This window comes from Epinephelus fuscoguttatus, linkage group LG21 (genome assembly GCF_011397635.1).
Source record: "Epinephelus fuscoguttatus linkage group LG21, E.fuscoguttatus.final_Chr_v1".
In the NCBI taxonomy this organism is placed as follows: Eukaryota; Metazoa; Chordata; class Actinopteri; order Perciformes; family Serranidae; genus Epinephelus; species Epinephelus fuscoguttatus.
This window is the reverse complement of record NC_064772.1, coordinates 31,583,468-31,609,275: the sequence shown is the minus strand read 5'-3', so window position 1 is coordinate 31,609,275 and position 25,808 is coordinate 31,583,468. Positions and strand designations below refer to the sequence as shown.

At 44.2% G+C, this 25,808-nt stretch overlaps 1 protein-coding gene across 7 annotated transcripts in view; it reads right to left on the bottom strand.

Annotated features, from left to right (window-relative positions):
* LOC125881571 (partitioning defective 3 homolog) overlaps positions 1 to 25,808 on the bottom strand; it is a 420,073-nt gene that overhangs the window by 108,540 nt on the left and 285,725 nt on the right. For all 7 annotated transcript variants that reach the window (XM_049564735.1, XM_049564734.1, XM_049564733.1 and 4 more), the window contains 2 exons: positions 22,470 to 22,697; positions 19,100 to 19,337 (listed from right to left, as the gene is read on the bottom strand). In XM_049564735.1, coding sequence (XP_049420692.1) covers positions 19,100 to 19,337; positions 22,470 to 22,697 — 466 coding nt within the window. The remainder of the gene's footprint in view (positions 1 to 19,099; positions 19,338 to 22,469; positions 22,698 to 25,808) is intronic.

Genomic DNA, 25,808 nt, shown 5'->3' with positions numbered 1-25,808 from the left:
GTACAAACAGACATTGATTACGATGTTCCACATGGGCTTTGTTTGAGCAGTCCTGTTCAATTTCAGACAGAGGAACAGGAGGAAGCATTAAGCTCTGCAGTCCCGCAGCTCCACTGTGCTACAATGCCAGTTTATTTTTACCTTCCTCATAGCTTTGACAGTTTGAAAACTTTCTCCAAAAGCTGAAAAAATTACATCAGACAAGGTTGACTTTGGGCCGGTGGAAGGGAATATATTCATGAAATGGGAGACTGTTTCCCTCACGGATGTTTATTATTCTACTTTACATTAAAAGCAGCCGGGACCTTTGTGCAAATGGTTTCTCTTTGGTAGCAGCTGGTTTAGAGCAGTAATTTTTGAATGTGCTGTGGTCTGGTGGGAGATTCTGGTCTGTGGTTGCGCAGAGAGCCCAGGAGAGGCCACAGGAGCGATATGGGGGTGCTTCAGTAGCACAGATAGCATACATTACCTGATTAATTAATCAACAAATGGCTCTAGTAAGGCATAAAACTCCAGGCTGGGGCTGGGAATGCTAATAATAGTGAGGCTGCTATCTATCACCAGGGCAGGTGACAGCTTCCCTCGCCTCACTTCAAGGACTTTCATTAACTTCCTCAGGAAAATTCACCTTCCTCTTTACCTCTTCCAGTTTTTTTCTCAGTCTCTTCTTGCTTCGACCCTCCTTAAAAAAACATAAAATAACCTTAGGGGAGACAAACTTCTGCCCTCAACTTTTTTTTTCTTCTTCTTCTGGATCAACATCAGTACAGTAAAGGATTTGTCATAGTGAAACATATTGGCGGATTAGACTGAGCAGAACCCTGGGCGTGCAGCAGCTCCCATATGAAAGGCTAGTCCCCCATCGCCGGTGGCCTGAGAAGGAGGGCCCACATCAAAGCGGAGGCGGAGGAAAGGGACGATACTACCAGAGCTATTAGAAGGCTATCGGGACACTTGCTGGTTCGCAACATGGCTCTGCCCTTCACTTGAACAGCCCGAGTCCTGCCAGTGGGGACCGTGGTGGAACACAGGATTAGCAACCAAACCTCCACTGACGCACAAACCCCAGTGTAATATTTCTACACTCAACATTTTCTCAGCAGGAAAATACAGAAATCTCTGGTGTCATGTGTGTGTACAAAAACTGCAAACTGTATTGACTTTTACACCTGTCTCTGGATGATAAGTGTCTCATTTGAGAAACGAAGAGAATCCAATAAAGAACAGTAATGACTTGGAGTAAATCAGTGTTGGGGTTGGAGGGAGAAACTCGGCTGTTTCTGTAAAACTCTTGAGTCAGTATTGGCACCTTGGCATTAATTGGGGCTGGCATCGGGATAGTTGTATTGAGAGTGAGGTTGATGAGGCTTGATAATAAGATATTGATTGGCAGCCACAACTCATGGGTAGAATGACAATGGAGTAACTACAGTATACCTTGCTGTCTGGGAAAGAGAACTTATTTGGGCCCAAAAGTCTGACCAGTTTGTGAGCAATGTGGCTGCACTGCTGTGTAATTACAACCTTGATGGAATCTTGATGACATTATCTGAAGGATAACTCTGGTATTTTTCAACCTGGACTCTATTTTCCTATGATTTTGGCTTTAAATGACTTGTGATAACGACATTTTTAAAACTGGTCCAATATTTAACAAGAGTGGCTGTAATGTCACCCCTATAGCAGGTGTGCCCCGTCAATTTACATCCATTGAAAGTGCTTGTTTTTGCCACTGACAGGCTCAAATTGTTATTATGAGTGTCGTACAACATTACAGAATGATCCATAAAGAGAAATTACACTTTATCCATGCCTTTTGCTTCTAAAGTTCATTTTAAGTCCAATTCTTACTAAAGGAGAAGCCTCGTTCTGGAATCTCACAGAGTTTTTGTCAAAATCAGCTAAAAATTCAGCCATGATATTGAAAAACCTTTAGGCCTTGTTTACACGGATACCGATACAAATAAAAATGGATTTTTATTTATCCCGAATAAAAACAATTCCGGGTCAACACAATCAGTTGTGAAAACATAATCCGTTTACATGAAAATGCAAAAACACTGCACACGCACAGTGATTTGTTTTCCTCTTCTTGCTAGTGATAAAAACAATGATAAACTACATTTTAACCTTATGTAGCATAGTTAGCTGCTATGCACTTGCTAATATTGGGCACAGCAGATGTCTTTGTGCGCCGATGTAGCGGTGATGTTGACGCAGAAGTGCTAAGTTCATAAGTAAGCTTGTAAGTAGTCACAAAAGTGCTAACAAAACGTTAACAACCCAGCATATCTGCCATTGTTGTTGTGATTCCCGGGCGCCTAATGGGTTGCAATGTCATCGTTTTCCAAAATCTCCGTCTATCTTGTTTACACGTCTCCATAGAAACGAATATTTTCCAAAAACTTTCACTTTGGAAGCCGTTTTTGAAAATCTGTGTTTTCGCCGAGAAAAACGCTGGTTACGTGTAAATGATGGGTGCAAACACAAAGATAAATACCCGTTTTCAGAAATATATGGAACCGTATAAACAGGCCCTTAGATAAGAATGAACATTGCTGTCTGTACTCCAACACAACTAATGATTAGCGGTACACCTCTGTTCAACTCTCACTTGTGTTTTTACCTTTTTCTTCGTGTAACAAGTCACCTCTCTTGGAGATATCAAAACGAGACATCTCGTTGGCGAGAATTGGTCACATGAGAGACTGGAACAAGCAGAAAGTTATGTAAAATATTTCATTCCTCTATAGGATCCTTTCCATAATGTTATAGGACATTGATAATAACAATATGAGCCTGTTATGCTGAAAAACTGCAGGGGCTGCACTGTGTTGAAGCTGTTTGATTCTGTGCAGCCAAAGTTAAGCTGACTTGAACTTGTGGCCAGAGAATACCTGCAACCAATCAGTAAACAAACCCCTGTGACACGTTGACCAATGTTACAAGGAGTGTCTCCCCATCTGAATCACATGAACACACCTCCCGGCCTCAGAGCAATGTAATCACTGTGGCAAGCTGAACATCGCTGCTGCTTGGTGTGTGTTTGGCATTAGTGGCAAAACAAGCACTTTTAGTGGGCATAGTGTAAACTGAAGGAGCACAAGTGGTTACACTGCAGCATATTTCGCCGCTGCTGCCTGCAGCACTCTCGCTCAATACTGGACCAGTTTTAGAAATTGTTGTTTCAATGAGTCACTTAGATACAAAAACATGGAACAACAGGGTTCAGGTTGATAAGTACCAGAGCTCCCTTTTAACATGTTTTTCTTCATTTTTTAAGTAAACAGCAATTAGAAATGAACATTTGCATTGATTATTGACCTTGGGAACAGTAGAGCAACACAATAATCTTCACTCAAACCTTCAGTTACTAGTTTTTCCTCTAAATAATGAAAGTAGACCTTTAAATTTCCATCATTCTGTCAAATAGCTCTTTAAAATGACGTGATGGTCACTGTACGAGCAACAGCTGGACCTTACATCTCCATTAAAGCCAGGTAAACAATGATATGCCATTTACATCCTCATAAAGCCCTGATCTTATTTTTCTGCTTCAGTCCATCAGACCGAAGCTCTGTTTAATGATCCGTTCCTAAGCATCTATCTCACTGTGGCGAGCAGCACGTTAGAGTGATGAATACACAAATGCAGGGGGGGCCGTCAAAAGACAAAAAACGATGGTGAGGAGAGATGCAGATCGCAAAACCACCTGGCCTGGGTAGAGGGACGTTCAGTTAAGATTACGTGCACGCAAACACAACAGCTGAGATGCAGATCTGATCAGTGGGACAGTGACATGCACGCAGAATCCAGATGGATGTAGGGAATATTTATAAGCTTTAGGCCATGTGTAGAGCTTGAGCTGCTTCATGCTATTCATCACCGTTAATGTCTGATTGGCCATCAAACCTCATTTGAGTGATATGCCATGTAACATGCGTCAATCATATATAATATATGCTTTGTTAAGATTACGACTGCCATGGACGTAATGAAACATTGAGTAAAATTGAAGCGTTCAATCAAAGTGTCCCGACTTCTGCCGACAGCATCTACAAAATCAAATGTCTTCAAATACTGTTGCACATTTGGCATATTACTGAGCAACTGGCTTTGTTGTATTTGTCTGCTTTTACTATTTAAGAAGTCAGTAAATAGGCACTCCATTCAATGTGATACATCCCCATATATCACAGAAAACAGAAGGGTTCATACCACTAGCAGTGGATGCCTCATACATCATCTTTATCGATTTGCAGGGTAATAATACTTCAAGGCTGCAGCACAACAGAGGAGTAAAAAGTCAAAGACAGAATTTCCAAAGAGGGAAGAAAAGTAAATTATGCAAAGCCTCAAAGCCAGTTTGATTGTTACAATCATTTAATCTGAGGAGTAGATTTGAGAGGAGCTGATCTGTTTTGACATCTTCTGTGGGGAATTTGTGGTTTGCTCACAGGAAGTGTGCTGACTGAGGGAGAGAGGACAGCAGAAATAGCTGTCTATTCCTCCTTCTAAAATGTGAGGCTTTTTCACAGCGAACGCAGGGATGTGATGGACCAGCTGGTTCCACCTCACATGCGAGGTGTTAAATCTTTTGGCATTAGTCAAATCTGCAAATGGAACAGGTGAGCCAGAAAGAAAAAAGTGACTGCATCTATCAATTTGAGTAAGTGATGAGAAGATAATTTCAAGGGCAGACAGAGAGAATCATTATGGTTTCTGCTCGGCCAACCTGAAAGTTAATCCAAATCTCCCAGGGCGAAGTCCCCCACAGACGTCTGATGTGGTGTCTGAGCCCCCATCCCCCCAAAACTGTATTTGTCACAGGCAGGAAGAAAATAAATAACTATGCCTCCACCCACTGCATTTCATGGTGATAATCTATAAAGCACCATAAAAAATATGTTTTTTTCTCTGAGAGAAAAATCAAGAGACGTTATTATCATCTTATTGATGGCAAAAGTATACAGCAGAAAGTTAACACTGGCACACACACTCGCAGACAAACAAACATTCCTCTTTTTCTGTCTTCTTCCATCCCTGCCCAATGCAAGGGCATGTCAATATGGGGCAGTGCATGATTTCTACACAGTGCCTCACCTAGGGCAAAACCCTGACAGTGGCATGTAATTTTAATAGTGCCTTGTTAGGAGGGCGAGGCTGTCGGATTTGTCTGTCCTCGTCACTAGCTAAGTGTTGTTGCAGCAGTGGTGAGTAAACACTCTCTACCTGGGGTGAGACAACCAGATGCCTTGTAAAAAAATCCAATAAGACAGTCAGAGAAAGAAAAAGGGAGAGAGAGGTGTTTTTTTCCCTCCCTTACCCAGGAATCACACTGTGACCCGCCGATCGTTAACAGGCATTAAAGGGGCATTCGTTATCGTCGAGTGGCCTCGGCGTAATGTCCCCACCACTGGTTTCCAGGGACACCAACCCCAGAGAGGTATGGGAGGATGTTCTCCCGTCGTTCATCCAGCCTCCAGCCACCGCCAGCCGATTATCTTCCTCCCCGCGGAACTCATTATCCGCAACCTGTAATGTCAGTCAGCGCTTTCCACTGCTCAGCCAGACCTCTTTTAAACTAGAATCTACAATTTGATGCATCCTCAGAAGAGTGTTTTCCCTGAGAGTCTATGGAGGAAGGCTGCAACCTGAGATTCATCAATGAGTGTGCGAGATAAACTGGCACCCCTTTGGCTTCACACCATCTTGGGGTTCATGATATGGAATGTGTCTCCATTACAATACAACTCTTAATGCAGCTGCACATTCCCCTGCCTTTTACAGAGACTCTGCCTCTTACAGGTCACAGCGAGATATGACATGTGTGCGCTTTCACCTCATTGGACAAGGGCTGGCGCACACTGAACCAATCGATTTCCTCCTGGGTAAGGGGGGGGGGGCTGCTGTTGATTGGCTGCAGGGCTGGAGGGAAGCCGGGCCTAATTCTTTCAGCGATGGTGTGAAAACAGTGGGGAGACGTACAGGAGGAGGGAGGATGGGAATCGAAATGGTTCATGCCGGGTGGGAAAGCGCCGTGTCCCGCACCGCAGAGGCATGACATGCATTTATTCATGACATCAGGCCTAGCCCCAGTAGGGGGACAGCGCCATGGGCGAGACGCAGGAAAAAATGATTCTCACCAGATACTTCTACGCCTCTTAGGGTCTCTCAGCTGAGCAAAGAGGACACCGTCACGTTGAAGGATGTTCCATCTCAATGACGCTCTACACAGTCGTGCCAAAATAATGAAAAACAAAAACAATTTACAGGTATATGAATTGAACGCCATCTCGGATCATTGTATTTAAATGACAGTCCTTTTCTCAGCCAATATCGCCTGTCCCAAGCTGTTTACCATAAAGATTTTCTGGCAGAAATACAGATGCATGGAAATTGATGCTATGCCGCCCTCTCGGAATGTTGTTTCTTAGTATTAAATTTATCTTTTTTCCTGCCGTGTCAGTTAGTATCTTTTGTTATTTCTGCAGGTATCTGTCAGTCAGGTCTTCTTCCATTTGTTCAGTCTCCTTGTCACACTCCTCTTTCAAAATTTGTCTTCCTGTCTAAAGGGTAGGAGGAGGAGTAAGACAAGAAAAGACTTAAAGACTGAAATAAATATATATGTGTGTGAAGAATGGTCAGCCACAAAGAGCCGCAGGGCTTTTTTTTTGGGTGGTATCCCATCCTACAGATTTCCTATTGTACTTCCACTGTGTTTGTTTGTGCCATTATGTGTGAATGTGTAAGTGTGTGTGTGTGTGTGTGTGTGTGTGTGTGTAGGAGGGTATGGTAGATTTTCCAAATTCCGGCAACCGAGTTAATCCGCTCTTATTAAGAAATGTTCTCTCTAACCACAGAGACCAGACAGAATGAACACACACACAGAGCTACATCACAGTGAATGGCTGAGGATGTTCTCTGCTTTTAAACTAACAACTATCAGTATCAAAGCAACTGTTGAACTGAATAAGTGTATGTATGTGTGTGGGATGGAGCGTCTGAATGTCTGTCTGCAACTAAAAGTTCTTGCATGTGTGTGGGTTTGTGTTTGCAAGACGAGAAAAAAAGCATTCATCTGTTTGCTCCGAGTGCCAATTATTCATATTTAAGCAAAAGGTACACACAAGCATCTGTGTGTGTGTGTGTGTGTGTTTGTGTTTATCTATATGTGTGTGCCTGTATATCAAGGGACAGCTTGGCTTTCCATATTTCAAACAGCCTGTGCAATACAAAGGACGGGGCCCAGCCCAACATGATTGCCTTTAATGTTTCACATAAATCACTGAGTTATGTGTGTAAGTGTGTGTCTCCCTGGGTGTGTGTGTGTGTGAGGAGGGGAGGGGTGCTTTGCACGCGCTCAGAGGAACGTTTCAAATCCCTGACACCCCTGATTAAAGCCTCTCATTACAACACAAATAAACAGTCCAAACACATTCATACATCCATTTGTTAAAGTGTATGAGCGCAGTGAGGAGGGAGTTTCTGAAGGACAATTTACATAGAAACACTTGAGCAGCTCGGAGGGAAGTTCAGGTGTGGCGGTGAGCTTTGTGTGTGTGTGTGTGTGTGTGTGTGTGTGTGTGTGTGTGTGTGTGCATTCTGATGAGACAAAGTTATATTTTGTCATTTGAACCGCTGACATTTGTTCCACTTACAATCATCCTGCTCGCGCTCTTTCTCTCACTTTATATACAAACAGACAAACACATTATCAGTTGCAAAAATGCCTTTGCTAGCCATGACCCATGCATAAGCAGGAACACACACGCTCACATGCACACATACACACACGTCCGGCTAATGCTTAAACAACCTAGCCCGCACACTCTCACACGCAGGGTTCCAGGAGCAGGGAAGAGGGGGAGCAGTGGAGGGGACAGCGCCGTGGTTTCTCAGTGGAGGAGCTGCAGTAGGTGGCTCAGGCTGTGACCTAGATACAGTATGGCACACTGCATTCCTAATGGGCCATTTTGATCACTGCCACTCTCTGTATCCTCAGCTCGGCTGCTGCCGCATGCCTCAGATGCACACACACAAAAAAAACTCCGCATTCAGCAAACGCAGCATCCAAAGTCTGCTCAGCTCTTTTAATGATGGCAACCGCGACTGTGTGTGTGGAGGTGCCACTGCAGGTGAAAAAAAGGGCAACCTGAATTTTTTGGAATAGCTGTACAAAATACCACTGATGTGCAGAGACTCAGAGGGATCAGAGACGTTCACTGATGATGGGTTTGGTGATGTATTTACAGCCGCTTTCACCTCGTACAACTTAAACTCAGTAGTAGGTGAGAGGAAATTACGATCAGACCTCTTTTCAAGTCGTTTCTGTTTTGATAATCCTCCCAAACTAATTTACATGCTGATGAGTCTGGAGACAGATGTGTTCTGCGATGCTCAAATACCCGATTTCCAAGACGCTCACCTAAAGGACAGGCGAGGGGAGAAATGAGGCAGGTTTTCTGTCTCGTAAACGTCAGACTTTGAAATACAGGCATGGACACACACCAGCCCAAGCGGAGCTGCTGATCCGTGATATACATCCCTCCCAGCGTTCAGAGGGAGACGGGAGAGGTCTTCCTGTCAATGCCACAATGAATCTCCAGGGCAGCTGGGAAGGAGGAGGGAAGAGGGATACGGGCGGATATATGGAAAGAAAGAGGGAGGGGAGTGACAGTAATTGTGAGTAAAGTAAGGATGCGAGATGGTAGGAAGCCCATGGACTCTCAGGGAGAGGGACTGTACATCACCAGCAGGTTAAATAAATTACCCTGAACACTCCTCTGCTGCTTCTCCAAAGCAAAATACAGAACAAAAAACACAAAGTATGTCAAATCGAACATGCTGCATGCAGCACTTTCCAACTCATAAAGCCATTTATAAAACCGTAGCACAATTACTGTACACAAATGAGACAGCAAGATCAATAAGATGCTTTGCAGCCTCTGCCCACTTCCATATTACATGTTGTGTTGCACACACTGAGAGGGATATCTGCTGTACCAATTTACAGCACAAAGGAAACTGGAAGGAGGTTTTTGGAAAAGATCACTGACACACATGAAAGTGAGATGGTAAAACAAGAGGGAAAACCTTTTGATCAAAGAAGAAACATCCTCTTTGTTTCAGAGAGCAGAGGGGATTATGGGAAATGTAACAATACCACTGGTATGAGACGGAGATGAAAAACAACCACCAAATACTACCATGGATGAGGACAAGAGCATTGATGTTTGGCAAATCAGGAAACTCCAGATTACATTTAATGTCTTTAATACCCAATGTCAAGATTTCTTTGATTCTGACTTTCCGCACTGTGTGTGCATGGCAGCTACGATACGGCCGAGGTTAGGGAAAGGTCATGGTCATGGAAAATAAACTCAAATTACAGTATGGTTAAGCTTTGGCAACCATTTGGTTTAACTTAAGAATAAGCATGTAAATCACTACTTTCATCATGCTGTATTGATAATTTAGAAATCAATACAACATTTGCTGATATCACAAAGTCTGCAATGATTTGATATGAGACCATATCGGTAAATATCCTCATCGTCTTTTTCTTGCCCGTATCTGCTTGTCGCTAGGCCGAGGGACGTGTGCTTGGACGGAAATGGTGACAAAGACATGCCATGGGAATTTTAAAATAAAGGCGTATCATGAAGATGAAATTAGTTTAGTTCTGTTAATTTGAGTGTGCAATGACATTAATTATTTACAAGAAATGAAAACATGGTTGCATCAGATTTAGTGAATCAAAAAGGAGAAGTATTAATTTTTATTAGACTACAACGTTTTGGTCATGGACCTCGGCTACCTGATGAAGGTCCATGACCGAAACATTGTAGTCTAATAAATGTAACCTTTTTCTGCAAGTGCAAACAGTGTGCAGGTGTTTCCCTTCTTGATTCATTGTTTGCCCCACCTACGCACCTGTTTAAGACTGTTTTGGTGTGCACAGGACTTTTTTGACTTTTGCATCAGATTTAGTGAAATACTAATTTACATCTGTGTTCCTACACCTAACAAGTAGATGCAATAAATGAGAATAAAATTCCAGGTGCAACGTAGACTACAGTAAATCCATATGGAAACCACAATAGAAGCAGTACGAACACACTGCATCGTACAAAATACAAAATAAAAAACACAGTAGCTACCTTGTAAAGTGACCAGGTTATGACTGAATCGATACACCTATCTAGTTCGATGTATTGTTGAACCCCTAATTAAAGCCACAGTGTGTAGGAATTTCTCCCATCTGATGTTGAAATCGTATATTGCCTTCAAACGGATAGCGCACTCTAGCACCTCGCTGTTTCAAACGCGTATTGCAACAACTGTAGCCGCTGTGTGCCAAAAAACTATGATAACACTGATGAAACCATGTCATCCGATACTTCATGGATTATTCATTCAGGCTCCTACACAGACACACGCGACACGAGTTGACAAACCCCCTCCTCACCATGCTGGTTGTGTTTACAACGTAGGACTGTTGGGGCGGGTGTAAATCGAAACAAACCAATCACGTCTTGTCTTTTGACAACTGACAAGTGGCTCAACCTCACACACCTCATCCTTCTCTTTGCATCACTGGCCTGTGATTGCATTACCCTTCTCCTTCAGCAGCTCTTTCCACCTGGGAAAGGCTACCCCAGTGTTGACCCTCGTTTTTTGAATTCGCCGGTCACGTTGCCTTTTGATTCCCTTTTGTGCTTCCTTGGCGACGAGGATTCCGTCTCCCGTGATGCTGCATATGCATGATCCTGCATTATGCTCAAAGAGTGGGACTTTGTTATGCTGCAGTAGTGCCGGGGTAGTAGTGAAGCGCCTCTTGCTCCTCTCCTTCGGCTTCTCAGTCACGCAGTGCTGGCCTGGCTCTCAACGTAAACACCAAAGGCGGGGCTATTCCCTGGTAGTGTTATGTGTCCCTTGCTGGCTGATGTATTTTCAAGATTGTGAAACATTATGGAACCCCCCAGACGACTTACCCGAACGATGTACAAACAAATCCAAAATTCTCCTTTTATGAGAATAAGTCAGATTATTGGTGGAGGTAATAATACACCAACGATGACATATTTATGAATGCAGACATCGATTTTTGCCAATAAACAACTGAAAATGTTCCACAATGTGCCTTCAAGTAATGACTGTAGTTATGATTAATGAAAAGGCAAATTAATTACAGATCTGTGTTGGGACACCTGTATGAAGGTCTACTGTATAAGATGGCCTCTACACCCTGACTCTCCATCTCTCTACATAAAAACACATTACTTCCTACATTGAACTTTTGCACTGATTGCAAATCAGAGGATGCAGACCTGTAAAATACATCCATATGAATGTAGAATCCAATATCTGTAGGCAATGGAACAAGATTTTGGTATTGGAAGTGTTCTGGTTTCTGGTTGTAGTCTAAGTAGTATTGACTAATCTCGCTTGAACAAGCTTTGGCCCCGTTATGTGGATATCTGCTGGCCATACTGAAACCCCTGAAACACTGGCCGTTGCCCCAAGAGGCTAAATCGTCTTCAGAGTGATAGCCGATGGGTTCTGAGATTGATACCCAATTAACTCATGGGGGGCCGAGGCACATATATGGATCTGCAACTGGAAATACCAACTGGCCTTTACCCGCTGTTGCGGACTGTTCAATGCATTATCACACACACCTCTTCGCTCCCTCCGCCTCGCCAAGTCACAAACTAGAGGGAGCAGCTCACACATCTTGGTATGGCAGTGAAAGCCCAATTAAGATTCCTTCATGACAAACATGGGGAGGAATGAAATCCCGATCCAGCCATGAAAAGGATCTCCATTTCACTGACACTCACCAAAGACAGAAAAAAGATCAGAGCAGGAGAAATAGGAAAGGAGTGAGAGAGAGGGAGAGGTGGAAAGGCGGGAGGGAAATATAGACAATTTCACTTTACATGCCGAACACATGTTGAGGCGCTGACAGAACAAGAGGAATATGGTTCCTGGCTTTAATTGGTTGCCTTTGATGGAAATCAGAAGTGTAATTCAACATCGATTGATATTACCTTTGTAATTCAAAAGCAATTTTCCATGTTTTATCTTCCTTGCATTCACTGTGATTGTTTCTCTCCCTCTACCCATCGTCTCACTCACATGTGAAGGTGTGTGTACACATCAGCAGGTGGGAACTCAGTGGATGGGAAAGGTCATTTCAGCCAAAGGCCCCTATTTCATTACATGCTAAGCCTGGAGGATGGGTGAGCAGACTAGCAATGAGTCGTACTGTAGCAGGCAGCCCCCTTCATTTGCATAGCACATAGGGGGGAAATAAATAGGTTCTCCCATGTGCATTTCTCACCTCTGTCTCTGTAATATCAAGCATGCTTTGCATCTCTAATTCAACTTATACTTTTTTTCCCGCCTCAGACCAAAACACACATTTGATATGGTTTATTACGGGGGGCATTAGTGATTCATTTGTACTATTTAGAAAAACAAAATGGGATTGTGCCGTCCTCAGATCTTTGTACGTGTTCTTAATGTTTTCTCATTATTTTCAAATCCGTCCGTCCTCCGAGAGTCGACTCGCATTGGAACAGCCTTTCTCTGATTGATCAAAGCGATCCGGGCCAGAGTGAGAAAATAACATCAAAGTGGATTCAAAGTGTCTCAAAGTGTGAAAAACAAATATCAAACAGAGAGGGAGGAAGTTAGGAAACATCCGGCGGTTTCTGTTCGGAACATCGAGGTTGACGAAAGTGGAGATGATGGAGGGAGGGAAAGAGTCAAGTGAGGAAGATAGCTGAAGCGTTAACAGATGGGTGAGCATATTTGAAGAGGAGAAGAGAGGAGAAGAGAAGAGAAGAGAAGAGAAGAGAACAGAAGAGAAGAGAACAGAAGAGAAGAGAAGAAAGGGAGTCTTGGGTTTCAGTTGGTGGGTCTGGGTGTGATTCCACTGGGGTTGGATCATTAGTAGTCACAGGCCTGGTAGAGTATAGAGGGGTGCACTGCTACACTTAATTTGAGCTCTTTAATAACACACTTTATGAATTCAGTCATGTTTGCAGCCCTCTGCCTGAGACACAGCGTGAGAGACATCGGTGTATCTCATTTCAGGCCGACAAGATTTCAGATTCAATTAACTCCATCGTGCAACACCACCTCTCCTCACACACACACACACACACACACACACACACACACACACACACACACACACACACACACACAGCCTCCCCATGCTTCAAGGTCTATCTCGGAGCACTGCATGATCATTCTAAACCTAATTACTTCAGGGCTGTCTGATGGAGGCCCAGTGCTGCCCAATCACATTTGCATCGAGTGGCCACAAGCAGAGGAAGTGCGGCCGGACAGCCAGACCCACCCCCTCCGCACCCCCACGCCTGAAACGGCCGTCTCTCATTGTTGCTTGGTGGCTACTGTCGCAGAGCATCCACTCCACCCCTCCTTAATCCTATAACTCAGCCTCTGCCTACGTCTAAATGCTTCACCCCTGCCAGAAATTGGCGGTGACATCCAATTTTTTGACACCAGACACAAAGCTGCACTTGCCTTAACCTGGCGTACAGAAGAGTTTTGTTGTTTTACTGTTTTCATCTCCCGTCACTGCACTCTGTGACAGTGGCGCTAATCTTCTCAGTGGGGGACTTTGTTGTTTGTTGTTTGGCCCCCGCTGGGCCTCTTTGGTACGTGATTGGCAGGAGAGTAATGGGATGTCACACTCAGAGGACATTTTTGTGAGAGAGTTTGGAGTTCACCCCCAAAAATGACCCCTTTAAAGTCCTGGCATCTTGCGCCAGCTTTGAAGATGCAGGGTGGGGGGGGGGGGTTCTTCTGAAAAGATGTTTTTCCCAAGAAGTTGAAAAAGCTGACCTCCTCTCTGTATCGTGCCCTCGGTGACATGATATTTCTTTTAGCTGTGCAGGCATTTGAAGGTGATATTGAGGTATGACTTTGCACTCGGCAAAGCTGCCAAAAGCTGCCAAAGTTCACTCCGGAGTTCTCACTGAAATATTTATCTATGACAGGGGAAATCTGTGGCTCACTTTGCTTTCACCTGCTCCCAGGGAGGTCAGAGGTCAGGGTCAGCAGCACAAAAGTGCCCCGAGAGCTAACAGGAAATCACACTGTCACATTGTTCGCAGGCACTTCAAGGGATTGAATCCTCAACCGCTTGGAGATGAGAGAAGCGACTTCCCCAATCACTCGCCACCCTGCTGAGCTGATGTTTGCTCTTGCATCACCATCCACAGTCCATGATGTGTTACTTTTTTTTTTCATGTAATTATCTTCTGCTGCCTGTCTTATATTCCTCACCTCACTTCAGCTGCCAGTCATTCTCACATACAAGCTCCGGCTTGACGCTGTGCCCTGTGCTCGCCTTCACTACCTCAGCACCGACATTATGATGAGGGAGGCAGAGCAAAAGAAGAACAATTATCATTTTCTCTCAGATTACATTCAGCAGATGTCAGGGCCCACATGTGGCGGCAGCTAATTGCTGTCTCCAAATCAACTGTGGCATAATACTACAAGCATATGTGAGCCTTTGTGTGTGTGTGTGTGTGTGTGTGTGCTGTGGAAGGTGGAGGAGAAGAGGGGTGCGTTTTACAGAGAAAGTGCGTGTGTTGATCCATCAGGCACGCCTTCGGTCATGTGTGTGTATAAAAAGCCAGGCTAATGCATGTGTCATGTCGGTGTACTAATGATCAAGCTGGCTCACCCACCATCAGCTGTTCACACCCACACAAGCAGAAAGAATCATATGGTGTAAAGGCACGGAGTGGCGCAGGAACACGCTAACTACTTACTCTCATGCTACACATGAAGCGATCATGCTTTCGTGGCACAGTATCCACATTCTAGGCATGCAAACGCACACACACATGCCAACCCCCCGCACTCCCAGTGCTCCCAGCGTGCTTCCACACTGCCTAAGAATAATAAAGATTGAAGGATTGAATGCATCCCTCCACTCTAGTTTTCCTTTCCACTCCACGCCCCTCGCTCCCGCTTCTCTCCATGTAGCCTTGAGTGGGGCTGCATCTGCAGGGAGGAGCAGGCAGACGAGATCCCTGGGGTGATGGAGGGTGGGTGGGGTGAGGAGAAGGGGATGGGTGGGGTGCGTGGCTGTCACACCGAGCTCCAGTGTCGACTGATGGCTCAACGTGAGGCATGCCACTTATCAGATTGGTAGGAGTGGGGGGCGGGGGTGAGAGCAACTGTGTGTGTGTGTGTGTGTGTTTGTGTGTGTGTGTGTGTGTATGGTTGAGGAAGCATTGGGGAGAAAGGGTGAGGGTTATGCCAGAGCCCATTAACACATCTTTTCATCTGTACGCACACACATGCAAACATGCATTACACACGCACACACACATGCAAATTTAAATGAACCTTGAGCACACACACACACACACACACACACACACACACACACACACACACACACACAAACACACACACAATGTTCAAAATTGCCAGAGATCCTCGATCCTCCCTTCAGGCAGACAGTAGCCCGATGCCGTGACTGCCGCTGTGAAAAGCTCCCTTCTTCTCTCATTCCCCCTCTTCCTTTTCCTTTTCATCCTCCTTTCCCACTCTCCCTTGGTGCCCCAGTTCACTCCAGTGCACACGCTCCCTCTCTCCTTCCACCCTCACCCAATCCAAACCTCCACCCCCACCTCTCTGGCCCTCATTGCCCCGTCCTAACCCTGCCTTCCATTTTTACAGCCTTCATTCCCTTGTTTCCTTTTTGCTACTGTACACTCGCTTAAAAAGACCCATTTACACACTTATAAAATATCATTTAGATGTAAAAATATGATTGTACACACACACATATATAAGATGGATGTGCGCTTACTTGCTTTAACAATTACACGTGCAAACACAATGCAAAAATGTCCATCAAATCAACTCATTAAAATATGCATTTTCACTTTGTTTCAACAATTTAACACTCAACTCTATAATAAATAACTCAGGATGGGTATTATTTTGCGTGCGCACACACACACACACACACACATCATGGTCACACACTCATAAACATATCAAGAGATGGAGATAGGGCTTTGATGGAGGAGGTCATTCAGTCACAGAGCAGATAAACAACACCTCATTAGGCGTGTTGAAGGGAGTACTGCTGGCCGGGCCGGGACATCACTGTCTGCTAGCATGCTAGCAGAGCCCTGGGCAAAGCTCCCAACATATAAACAGACCTGATAGAATCAGAAAGTAATGATCACATGTTTTCCACTAGGAAGAACATGAATAATCACATGCAATGGTTTGGGGGCCGACGTGCTGCCCTGCACCCCACCACAGTATATCCACTGGATGGAGGCACTGTGATACATGCATGCAGCAGACATCCTTAAAATAACAATGATGCCAAGATGCCTCAGGCTGGTTTTTTATCCTATGCATGCATGCACATTGCTATCCATTCACAAGATTATAAGCTATTCATTACTGGATGGTTCAGTATACCAGGCGGTCTGCCATCCTATAGGCAGTACAGTATGAGATAGAGAGGCAGGGGAGCCGGGGATCTGCACTGCAGTTTCTTTGCTTTGGGCTTCAGGCAGTCAATTTTCTTTCCATCACACACTCGCACACTTTCAGTCATTCTTGCACTCGGAGTATTTATCTTACAGTCTCTCCCTCTATCCTCCCTCTCTCTCCTTATATTAGGCCATCCTCCTCTCCCCTGGCTCTCATGTTAATGCACTCCCAATCAGGCTGTCCATTAAGCAGACGTGCACTACACGTTCATCAGGCCGTCCAAAGGCCTGCATGCAAATGAGCTCAAATTGCAGTGCGCTGCAAACTCCTTGAAATCTCCTTAGTGGGAGAATGTGAGTGTAAGACACGCATGTGTGAGAAATGCAGGAAAAAGTGAGCGCCTGCCCGCCTGTCCATTTTATGCAAATGGAAACGGCGGAGACGAGCATTACAAAGGATTAAGCCAATCAGGATGCCCTTTTGATGTTTTGATGCAATGATGAGACACTCACATGTGAAACTCGCTGATGTAAAGTCTCTTCGTGATTCATAAGCCTGAGAGTGTTGAGTTACTGTCAGCCGAACCTTTTTTCTTACGCACAGTAAAACTTCTCCGTTCTGAAATCACTGTCAAAACTTTCGCTAGAATTGCTAAAAGTGCGACAGACAACAGATCTTCTACTTTCTTTCCTTCTCCTCCCTTTTGACCGCTAGGCATTCCACATCACTACATTTTACTCTTTACAAAAAAAGTTTGTTATTGTATCCAGTGGGACGCATTCATTCTCACCTCAGCTCCTTGCCATCTCTATCTTTCTAAACCTGAGCAGGGAGACAAGAGAAAAGGACAGAGGAGATGTGTGGGTGTGAGAGCTGTCACAGTTTTAAGTAGGAAATTGTTTGAGGTATCAACAAGGAGTAGGAGTAGCGGAAAGGAGGAAAGACAAAGCTTGAGCGTTGGAGAGACATGCTGGTTCAGAAGGCTGCCTCTTTGCATTCAGGAGGCACAGGGCCCAGCGTTAAATGCATGGAGCAGGGGGGAGTGTCAGCGAGGCCTGCCGCGTGCCAACTCTTAAGTGGCGGTGGCACTCAAAGATAATGAAGAACGATGATGAGGCCGAGGAGGGCATGCCGAGGGCCACGTGCGCAGCTAAAATCACCCGGCAGCCACCTATCGGGCTCAGCACACAGCCACTCAAAAAGGTTTGCCAACGGCGCTGATTGCATGTCACAGAGTGTCAAACCTGTGGCTCAAATTTCCACTTTCATTTACTAATCCAGCACACTTCTTCTCCGTGTGTGCAGTCCTGTGAACGTGTGCGCGTACTCCACATATGTGCTCACGCCTGGTGTGAGACAGAATGTGAGCCTGTGTGACTCATTATGCATTTACACCACAGGATGCAAAGGCAGGAAAAAAACTCACAAGAGTGAAAATAATGGAAGATAAGCGAGTTCCCCGCATTCCTCAATCGTGACCTCGAAACACACTTGTCGTCTTTATTGTTCATTACTGAGCCATGCGCCGCGATACGCTAACTAATCCCATTAAACTAATCCACATGAAAACAACTCACGGCACGATAACGGCCCGCACCGCCTCCACCGTTAATTTATGCCATATTCAAATGTGCACGGAATTGAAATAATTAATGTGACTCCTCCATTAATTTCCTTGTGGCAGCGACACTGGTTGGATACCCGCAGGATGTTTATTTTCATCCTCGGTCTCTTTGCACATTCCTCCTGCTATTGTCTATGCACACAGTGTGCTGTACAGTCCAAAGTCAACGTACTCGGGGTACTTGAAAATGTTTTTGCCCATTAGTCCTCAAAGGCAGTGGAATTAGTTTCCAGGCCGAGAGACAAACCCAACACTTGCAAAATTTGCCAGCGGAGATGTCTGCTTTGAATTCGCCTCCAACTTCCTGGTGTACGTGAGGTGATAACACAATGTGGATGACGGTACTGCTAAAATGACATCACTCATATTAAATATTTTGCTTGTGAACATTTCTTAAATTGATGAATATCTTAATGAGTGCAGAATCACGCCACCTATCATCCCAAGGTGGGTCTGCCTCTAGAATCTTGCACCCACATGATGAGACGGCTGCTGAGAACAGCAGCCACAGGCAACAATTCCATCCCACACTCGATTTTATCATCTTCAAAGGTCTTTTATCCCCATAACCAAATCACAGCTCCCACATTAGCACCCGTCTGGGCCCTGAACATTGTCCGCTGGTTAACAAATGCGGAGCGTGTTTGGATAGGAGGAGCGCGCACATGGGATTATGAATAAAACATGTTGCCCTTATTAAAAATAATCTGGCTCAAAAGTGCCAGAGGCCCCTCGAGGTCGATAACTCCCCCTCCCCTCCATCCACTCCCTCCATCTCACAGGGTTCAAGGAGAGGGGTCCCTGATTAGCACAGGCAACATCCAGAGAATGCATTCAAATTCTGAATGATCCGGTGGTGAAGGTGTTGAGTGGAATTAAATAAAGCAGATAGCATTTGGCGCTCGGGGCGACACGGGGGACAGTTTAGGGTTTTGAGCTGAGCTGTCTTGTTCCTACCTGAACATGTCGCCCAGGCCCTTCAGCACGCCTTTCTTGGCTTTGTTCTTGTCCTTGTCTTTCTCCTTGTCTTTCTCCCTCTCTGGCTTCTTCTTTTCCTTCCCCCCAACCTTGTCCCGATCTTTCTGCCTGTCATCTTTGGAGAGGTTGCCGTTCAGCCCGGGCCCCACAGTGAGGTCGCCGCTGGTGGACATTGACTCGCGACCTGATCTGGAACTTCCCTCAGTGTCCTCGTCCACTGGGGAGAAGAGATAAGGTGGAGGGAGAGTGCGTTAAATATAGATATTGAGACAGACAGAGAGTGAGCAGCACACACACACAGGGATAGGAAGAGAAATAAAATGTAAGTCAATAATAAAGGCAGACACTTTAACTTTAACTTCCACTTGACTCCCCGTGGATCGCAGAGGCAGCATTTGAAATCAGCACACAACAACACCACTTCTTTTCTATCAGTTACAGAGCATCACTTCTTTCATCAGACAAACCATTAAAAGAAAAGCTGCGTCCCACAAGGTACGGCAGCTTTGAACAAAACACACTGAATTCATGTGCCTCATTACAGCAGAATATATTTACATTATACACCCTTTGAGAATAGTATTCAGTTGAACATATTCTCACTTATCTGAAAGCCTCAAGTTATTTAAGATGTGTACATTTCACACAGCTCACAAGAGAACTGTTTTTTCCCCCCTTTTCTGTTGCATTTCATATAAAAATGATGTATGATGGAAGCTGTAATGATAGTCATGTGAATCTGCTTCTTAATTTACGTCTCAACTAATTTCAACCCAGACATCAAATTGAAACCCAACTCCTTAGGTGATGCAGGGTTGATTAAACTCAAAGTTTCCATCACATCTAATCAGAACTGATGTGCAAAATGTAATTAATCTGTCAGTAATTATACATTTAAATAATCTTGAAAAAAGCCTCGCAGGGATCTTAATTGCAAATGTGGTGCACTTCGCAGTCGGCATGGCTCCTGTCTACGCTGTATCTGCGTCTCTGAGGCGTGAGGTAGATGTCCTTCAGATTACAACTTATTACAGTCTTGCGTGTCTTCGTCTAAGTTCTGCCTTTGATGGAGGAGAGAAAAGCGCTTATCGTGAGGACAGGAGAGGGAGAGACTATGATGGATTTTAGGTATACGGGATGAGACACACTACAGGAGGGCTGGATTCACATTTCAAGGAACAGTGGGGTTTGTTTTCTCTTGTGATCTGTGGAGTTATCAGCTATTTCTTTCAGCTGCCATCTCGGAGGAAATGACTGAAATGGAATCTTGACACAGGGCACTGTACAGCGAGAACACAGAGCTTAAACCTGCTCAATTATGCAATTCATTTCCGTACGCCAGCCTCTCCCTTCCCTTTCCCCACCTCAAATTTGGAAGCAGGTTCAGGGTATCAGTTTTATCACTCAGTCTGCTGCCTGCTTATCATTCACTTAAGAGCAACAGCAGCAAATAGCAGCTGTGAGCTGTATCTGGCTATTTAAATAACTGAGATTAGCAGGAGTGCTAATGTCGCTACCGCCTAATGATGCCAAGCTGCAGATAACATACTAAACATTGTAATCCAGACTGTCCCAGAGGACGGTGGCCATGTGTGCTTTGAGGTGTGGACGCGTGCACATGTGTATGCATTGTTTTTAAATGAAGCCATAGAAAGGCCTCATATTGGGTTACAGGGGAGGCAAAACAAAAGGGAATGTGTCACTCAAATGCAACTCTGTCATCTTCCATTTAAATTGAGTCTTTCAAATAAATCAAAAGAGAAAAGGGAAGCTATCTGCGATCAGAAAACAGACAAAAAGACTTTAACACCGGACATCAAAAGGTGAGGCTGTCCACAGCAATTTAACAGCAGAGAAAATAAAAGGACTTGGCTGACAATCTCAAATGACAGCACGACCATTGATGAAAGTGTCAGGAGACTGAAAGATAATTTGCAGAGACAGACAACCACAGGAAACATTTTGTCACTTTAGTGAAACTCTACCATTAAACTTTCCTGCTTTAATAATCAAGGACATTTAAGCTGGCCTGTCAGTGAAGGTTATGACAGACAAGTAAAATTGCCGGTCTTATTCCGAGGCATAAAAGAGCGGATTTTTGCTCTGCAGAGCAGATTTTTCTTTTCCCTTTTTATTTCCTCAAACATTGCAACACAAAGTAGCACAAGGGGAAGTGCATTTCGCCCAGCAGGATATCTTGTGGGGACACATTTTCTTTAGGTGATGCCACATTCTTATTTTATGTAAATAAAAGTCTGGGAGCAGAGGAAGGCAGCGGCTTATCTGTCAACTTTGACTATTAACCTCAGTGACGAGCACAGACTGGCTGCTTTTATCTAAATTGAAAAACAGAGTTATTTGAATATCATGGGGGAGAATGCAATATACCACGGCAGGGGAAATCGGTTGCTTTCCCCATTTTTCTTTGCTGAGATAAGACTGTATTTAGTGGCTTGCCGACAGAGCTTATGAGAACAAAGCGTTTCAGGCAAATAATTCCCTCTTTTTCAAATGTCCCCCAGCTCTTTTAATGGAATCCTTTAATGGTGAATGGAAATTTATATCTGGTGATTACTCTTGTGGTGTTGCAGTGTTATTACCTGTCGTGAAACGTAAGACGGCTGTCTCTCGATCCCCAACGCGTGTCTTTTTGTCATCAAACACCAAGCAGGGATGGATATATTCACTCAAAAGGAGGGTGGCATGTCTTTTTCCTTTCTAATATTGCCCTCGTAGTTTGGGATAAAGTAAGGTAATTCTGGTTTCAATCCCAGTCAGGTACACAGGAAAACAAATGTGAGGAATCCTGGCAAAGTTGCACGCTGTTACGTGCCAAAACTAACTGGCACTGACCGAAGCAAAAACGTGTATTTCATTTATAATCATTGTAAATGCAGTTATGTGATATTGAGATATTACGTGTAAAATGGATACAATAGCAGCCATGTGGGTAAACAGAGGAATTTTTTCCTTGCGTGCACTCTGTTTAAAAACATGGCAATGCACTTTAAGAGTATGTACGCTCCTGGGGAAACATGCCGCCACAGTCTCTGACAATTCCACTCAACATGAACTATGTAAATATTAATGAGTGTGTAACCTAGACGCTCATTGCAGATGTGTTTTATGACACACACAAAGAAGGGGGGGATCCCTAACCTAGTTTACTTGAGGGTAAATCCTGCCATCCTGAAAAGGCTCTGGGGAAGCTTTACTCAGTTGACCTATTTTACACTCACTAAGTTTCTGTGTAATGATCGACTAATATCTTTTATTGTACATTATATAACGACACACTTTTGAGTGCACTACTATGAATGAAGAGTCTTGTCTGTGTCTAAACACTCACATGTCTCCATGCTGTTCTCTTCTTCTGCCGTTGAGGATCCAGGTTTCTCGTATGATTTGTCGATTGCAGCTCGGAAGCTCTCGTTGCAGCCGCGGCCCCTGACAATCCGTGAGCGCGGCCTGTTGACGTTGATTTCACCATTCCCCTCGGCAACAGCCTTCTGGAGACTTTCAAGGGAGCTGGACTTTTTCAGGCCCAGCGAGGGTCCGACCTCTTGATCTGTCGAACCTGTGGGAAGATGAAATGGCGTCAGCCGGCAGACTAATAGCGTGCAACTCTAACGCCCCCACAAAGGCGACCTGAAGCCATCATCTCGGAGCTCACTGAGTGTCGATGAATCATTCACGTGTTGCTGGTTTCATATGGGATGATGTTATGTGGCGTACTTGGCAAGCCAAAAGAAGGTGTGAGTCTGGCAATTAACATGAAAAACAAATGATGCCATTGCCTGGCCAATGAAGTGTGTGAAATGAGAACAGAGTATTATATCTTCACTGAGACATTTTCCTGTTGAGAATTATAATTCAACCTTTGTCCTTGTGTCTGTGCAGTTAAATTACGTGGCTGAAGCATAATGCATATAAATGGGCCAGTATCAAAGATAGCAATGTACCGCAGCACCAGAGCGATCATAATGTTACACTCAACTATTATAAGTTCCCCAAATGTTTAGATAGAGTGTAAACCTAAAACTATTTCCATAGGTGGTCCCCTCACTGCTCTCTCTTTTATTCAGTGGGCGAGGCTGAGTGAAACGGAGAGACGGCAAATCTAAGTCAATTTGTTTCCAACACCATTCTCCTGTATTCAATAGCTCATCTTAGCATAAACAGCATCTCACAGCTGCAATCTTTCGCTCCGTTCCTATGTCCTTTGCATGTGCAGATGTTAGATAGCAGGTAATGGCACATCATAAGGGCAGAACAGGGCTCTGTTATCGGCCTTATGTTTATTAGCCTGTTGGGAGAAAAACACCAAAACATCAGGTGACACATCGTCTGCAGACCAAAGCTAGAACATATGGAGCCTTTCCAATACGCTGCCATCACATTTACTGCACACAGCAACACAATACACACTTTAACAGGGGCATAATAATACGCTTTAAAGACAGACAATGTCTTTATGACACAAGACCAGTACCCACTTTAGTTAGGCTGAAGAATGCTGCGAAAAGCACAATCATTATACAAACTAAATGCAATTACAGAGAACTTATGCTCATTTTTAAGTTTATACTTTTGGTTTCTGTTTCTACCAGAACATGTTTACATGCCTTAATGGTCAAATAAGACATTTCTTCATACTGTCTGTGCTTCACCCTCCTTCTGAAACACTCTGTTTTAGTGCCTGTCTCTTTAAGACCCCCTTACAACGAAGCCCAGTCCCAGGTTACATGTTTACATTAGCATGTAGCTACACGTAGCAGTGTATTTGCAGCGTGGTAGTGACTGTATGGTGGCACTTTCTCACGTTAAAAATAAATGCCAATGAATGCTTCTAAACACAACTGGACATGCTCCAGTGGGAATCTGATCAGAAATAGTTTAGTTTAGTTTAGTTTATTTCAGTCATATATATACTTCAAAGCAGCAAAAGAAAAGAACAATACAAAATTGACTGAAAAAGGCTCAGGCAGAAGCGAAGCTTATTAATGCCCGCCTGCTATGCATCTTAAGCTACACAATTCTTGGTGTCAAGTGGGAAGAGAAAAAGAACAAACAAAAAAATACATACATATATACACACATACATACGTACTCAAAATCAGGGAGAAATTAACAACATCGGCAACCAAGATTACATGTGTACTCGATGTTAGCATGGAGCTACATGTAGCAGTGTACTTGCAGCAGGGGAATGACTGTAATGGAGAATTGTGGGATTTGTCCTGTTAAAAACCACCAATAAATGTTTCCAAACACAACTGGACATGTTCCAGCAGGAGAAACGTACAATATCAGAAACCAAATTTTAAATGTTTTCCAGGTGTTAACATTTAGCTACATGTAGCAGGTGGCTTGGGTGACTGACGCTCAGAGGTGGAGTGGGCCTTTCACTAATCGGAGGATTGGCGGATTGATCCCCAGCTCCCCCAGTTCGCATTGGAGTATCCTTGGGCAAGATACTGAACTGCTCCCGATGGCTGTTCCATTGGTGTGTGAGAGTGTGTGAAAGGTTACTGTATGGTAGCCTCAGCCACGAGAGTGTGTGTGTGTGTGTGTGTGTGTGAATGAGTGAATGTGACATGTAGTGTCTAAGAGCTTCGGTCGGAAGACCAGAAAAGTGCTTCACAAGTGCAGGTCCATTTACCAGGTCCAATGTTAACACTTGCAGTAGCGTGTCTGGAGCAGAAGTCCATATAAAGAAATCTGTCACATTCTGATGTCATCTTGTGGCAAAGTAGAAAAAAAAAAAAAAAACGTATTCAAAACAGTCTGATCGATGATCACTTTTACATATGTTCACCTTATTATTTGAAATTCGGCCATAAGTATTATGGTCCCCTTTGACATGTAAGTGTACACATACTGGCTTAAAATACGTGTGCAAAGTCAGTAATTGCAGTATCTCATACAGAGTATATCAAACTTGTAGGATAAAGCATTTCTTTCAGAGGACATACACAGTGCTGATAGATTATTTGGTAGCCCAACTGTGCAGAAAGCAAAGTGAATGTTGAACAGTCAACCTCTTCAACACTGCTGCCAGGCCCTGGACAGCTGTAATTATTTTTCCAATTCTTGCCAGGGGTTTGTTTAGGGTATGTAAGTGGAGCGCGACTCAGGTATTGGTATTTCATTTTGTCAGGGAGCGTCCGTCAGTTCCCCGGAGCTCTTACCTTACCCGCCAGTTGGTAAACAAGCAGCCTGGTTGATTTTCTGTCCCCTTTATTCTGCCCTGATTCAGCGTGCAGCAAGGCGCTGTCAAACGTAACAAGATGGATTTCTGAATATGTGCAAGTGAAGCCTTGTTAGATGTTAACGTCTGAGGAGGAAACTATCAGTAATAATGGATAAACTGTTGATTCAATTACTTTAGCAGCCTCACTGGCTCTATGAGGGCATAGCACATGTCGATGGAGTCTGGACAGAGCAGCATTGTATTCTTACGACTCCCTGTAGACCATATAGACCCTCCACATGTATTGAGTGTGCGCCGCTGATTCCTCTGAGGCTTCATGTGGTGTAAATAAACGTCTCCTACAGCTCTTCCTGTTAGCTTTCATAGCAAATGTTGCTACAACGTCTTGTCTTTACCCCCCTGAACAGAACACACGCATGCAGACACTGGGTGTATATGTTTGTATGTGTATGACCAATGCAGGAACTCCTCAAG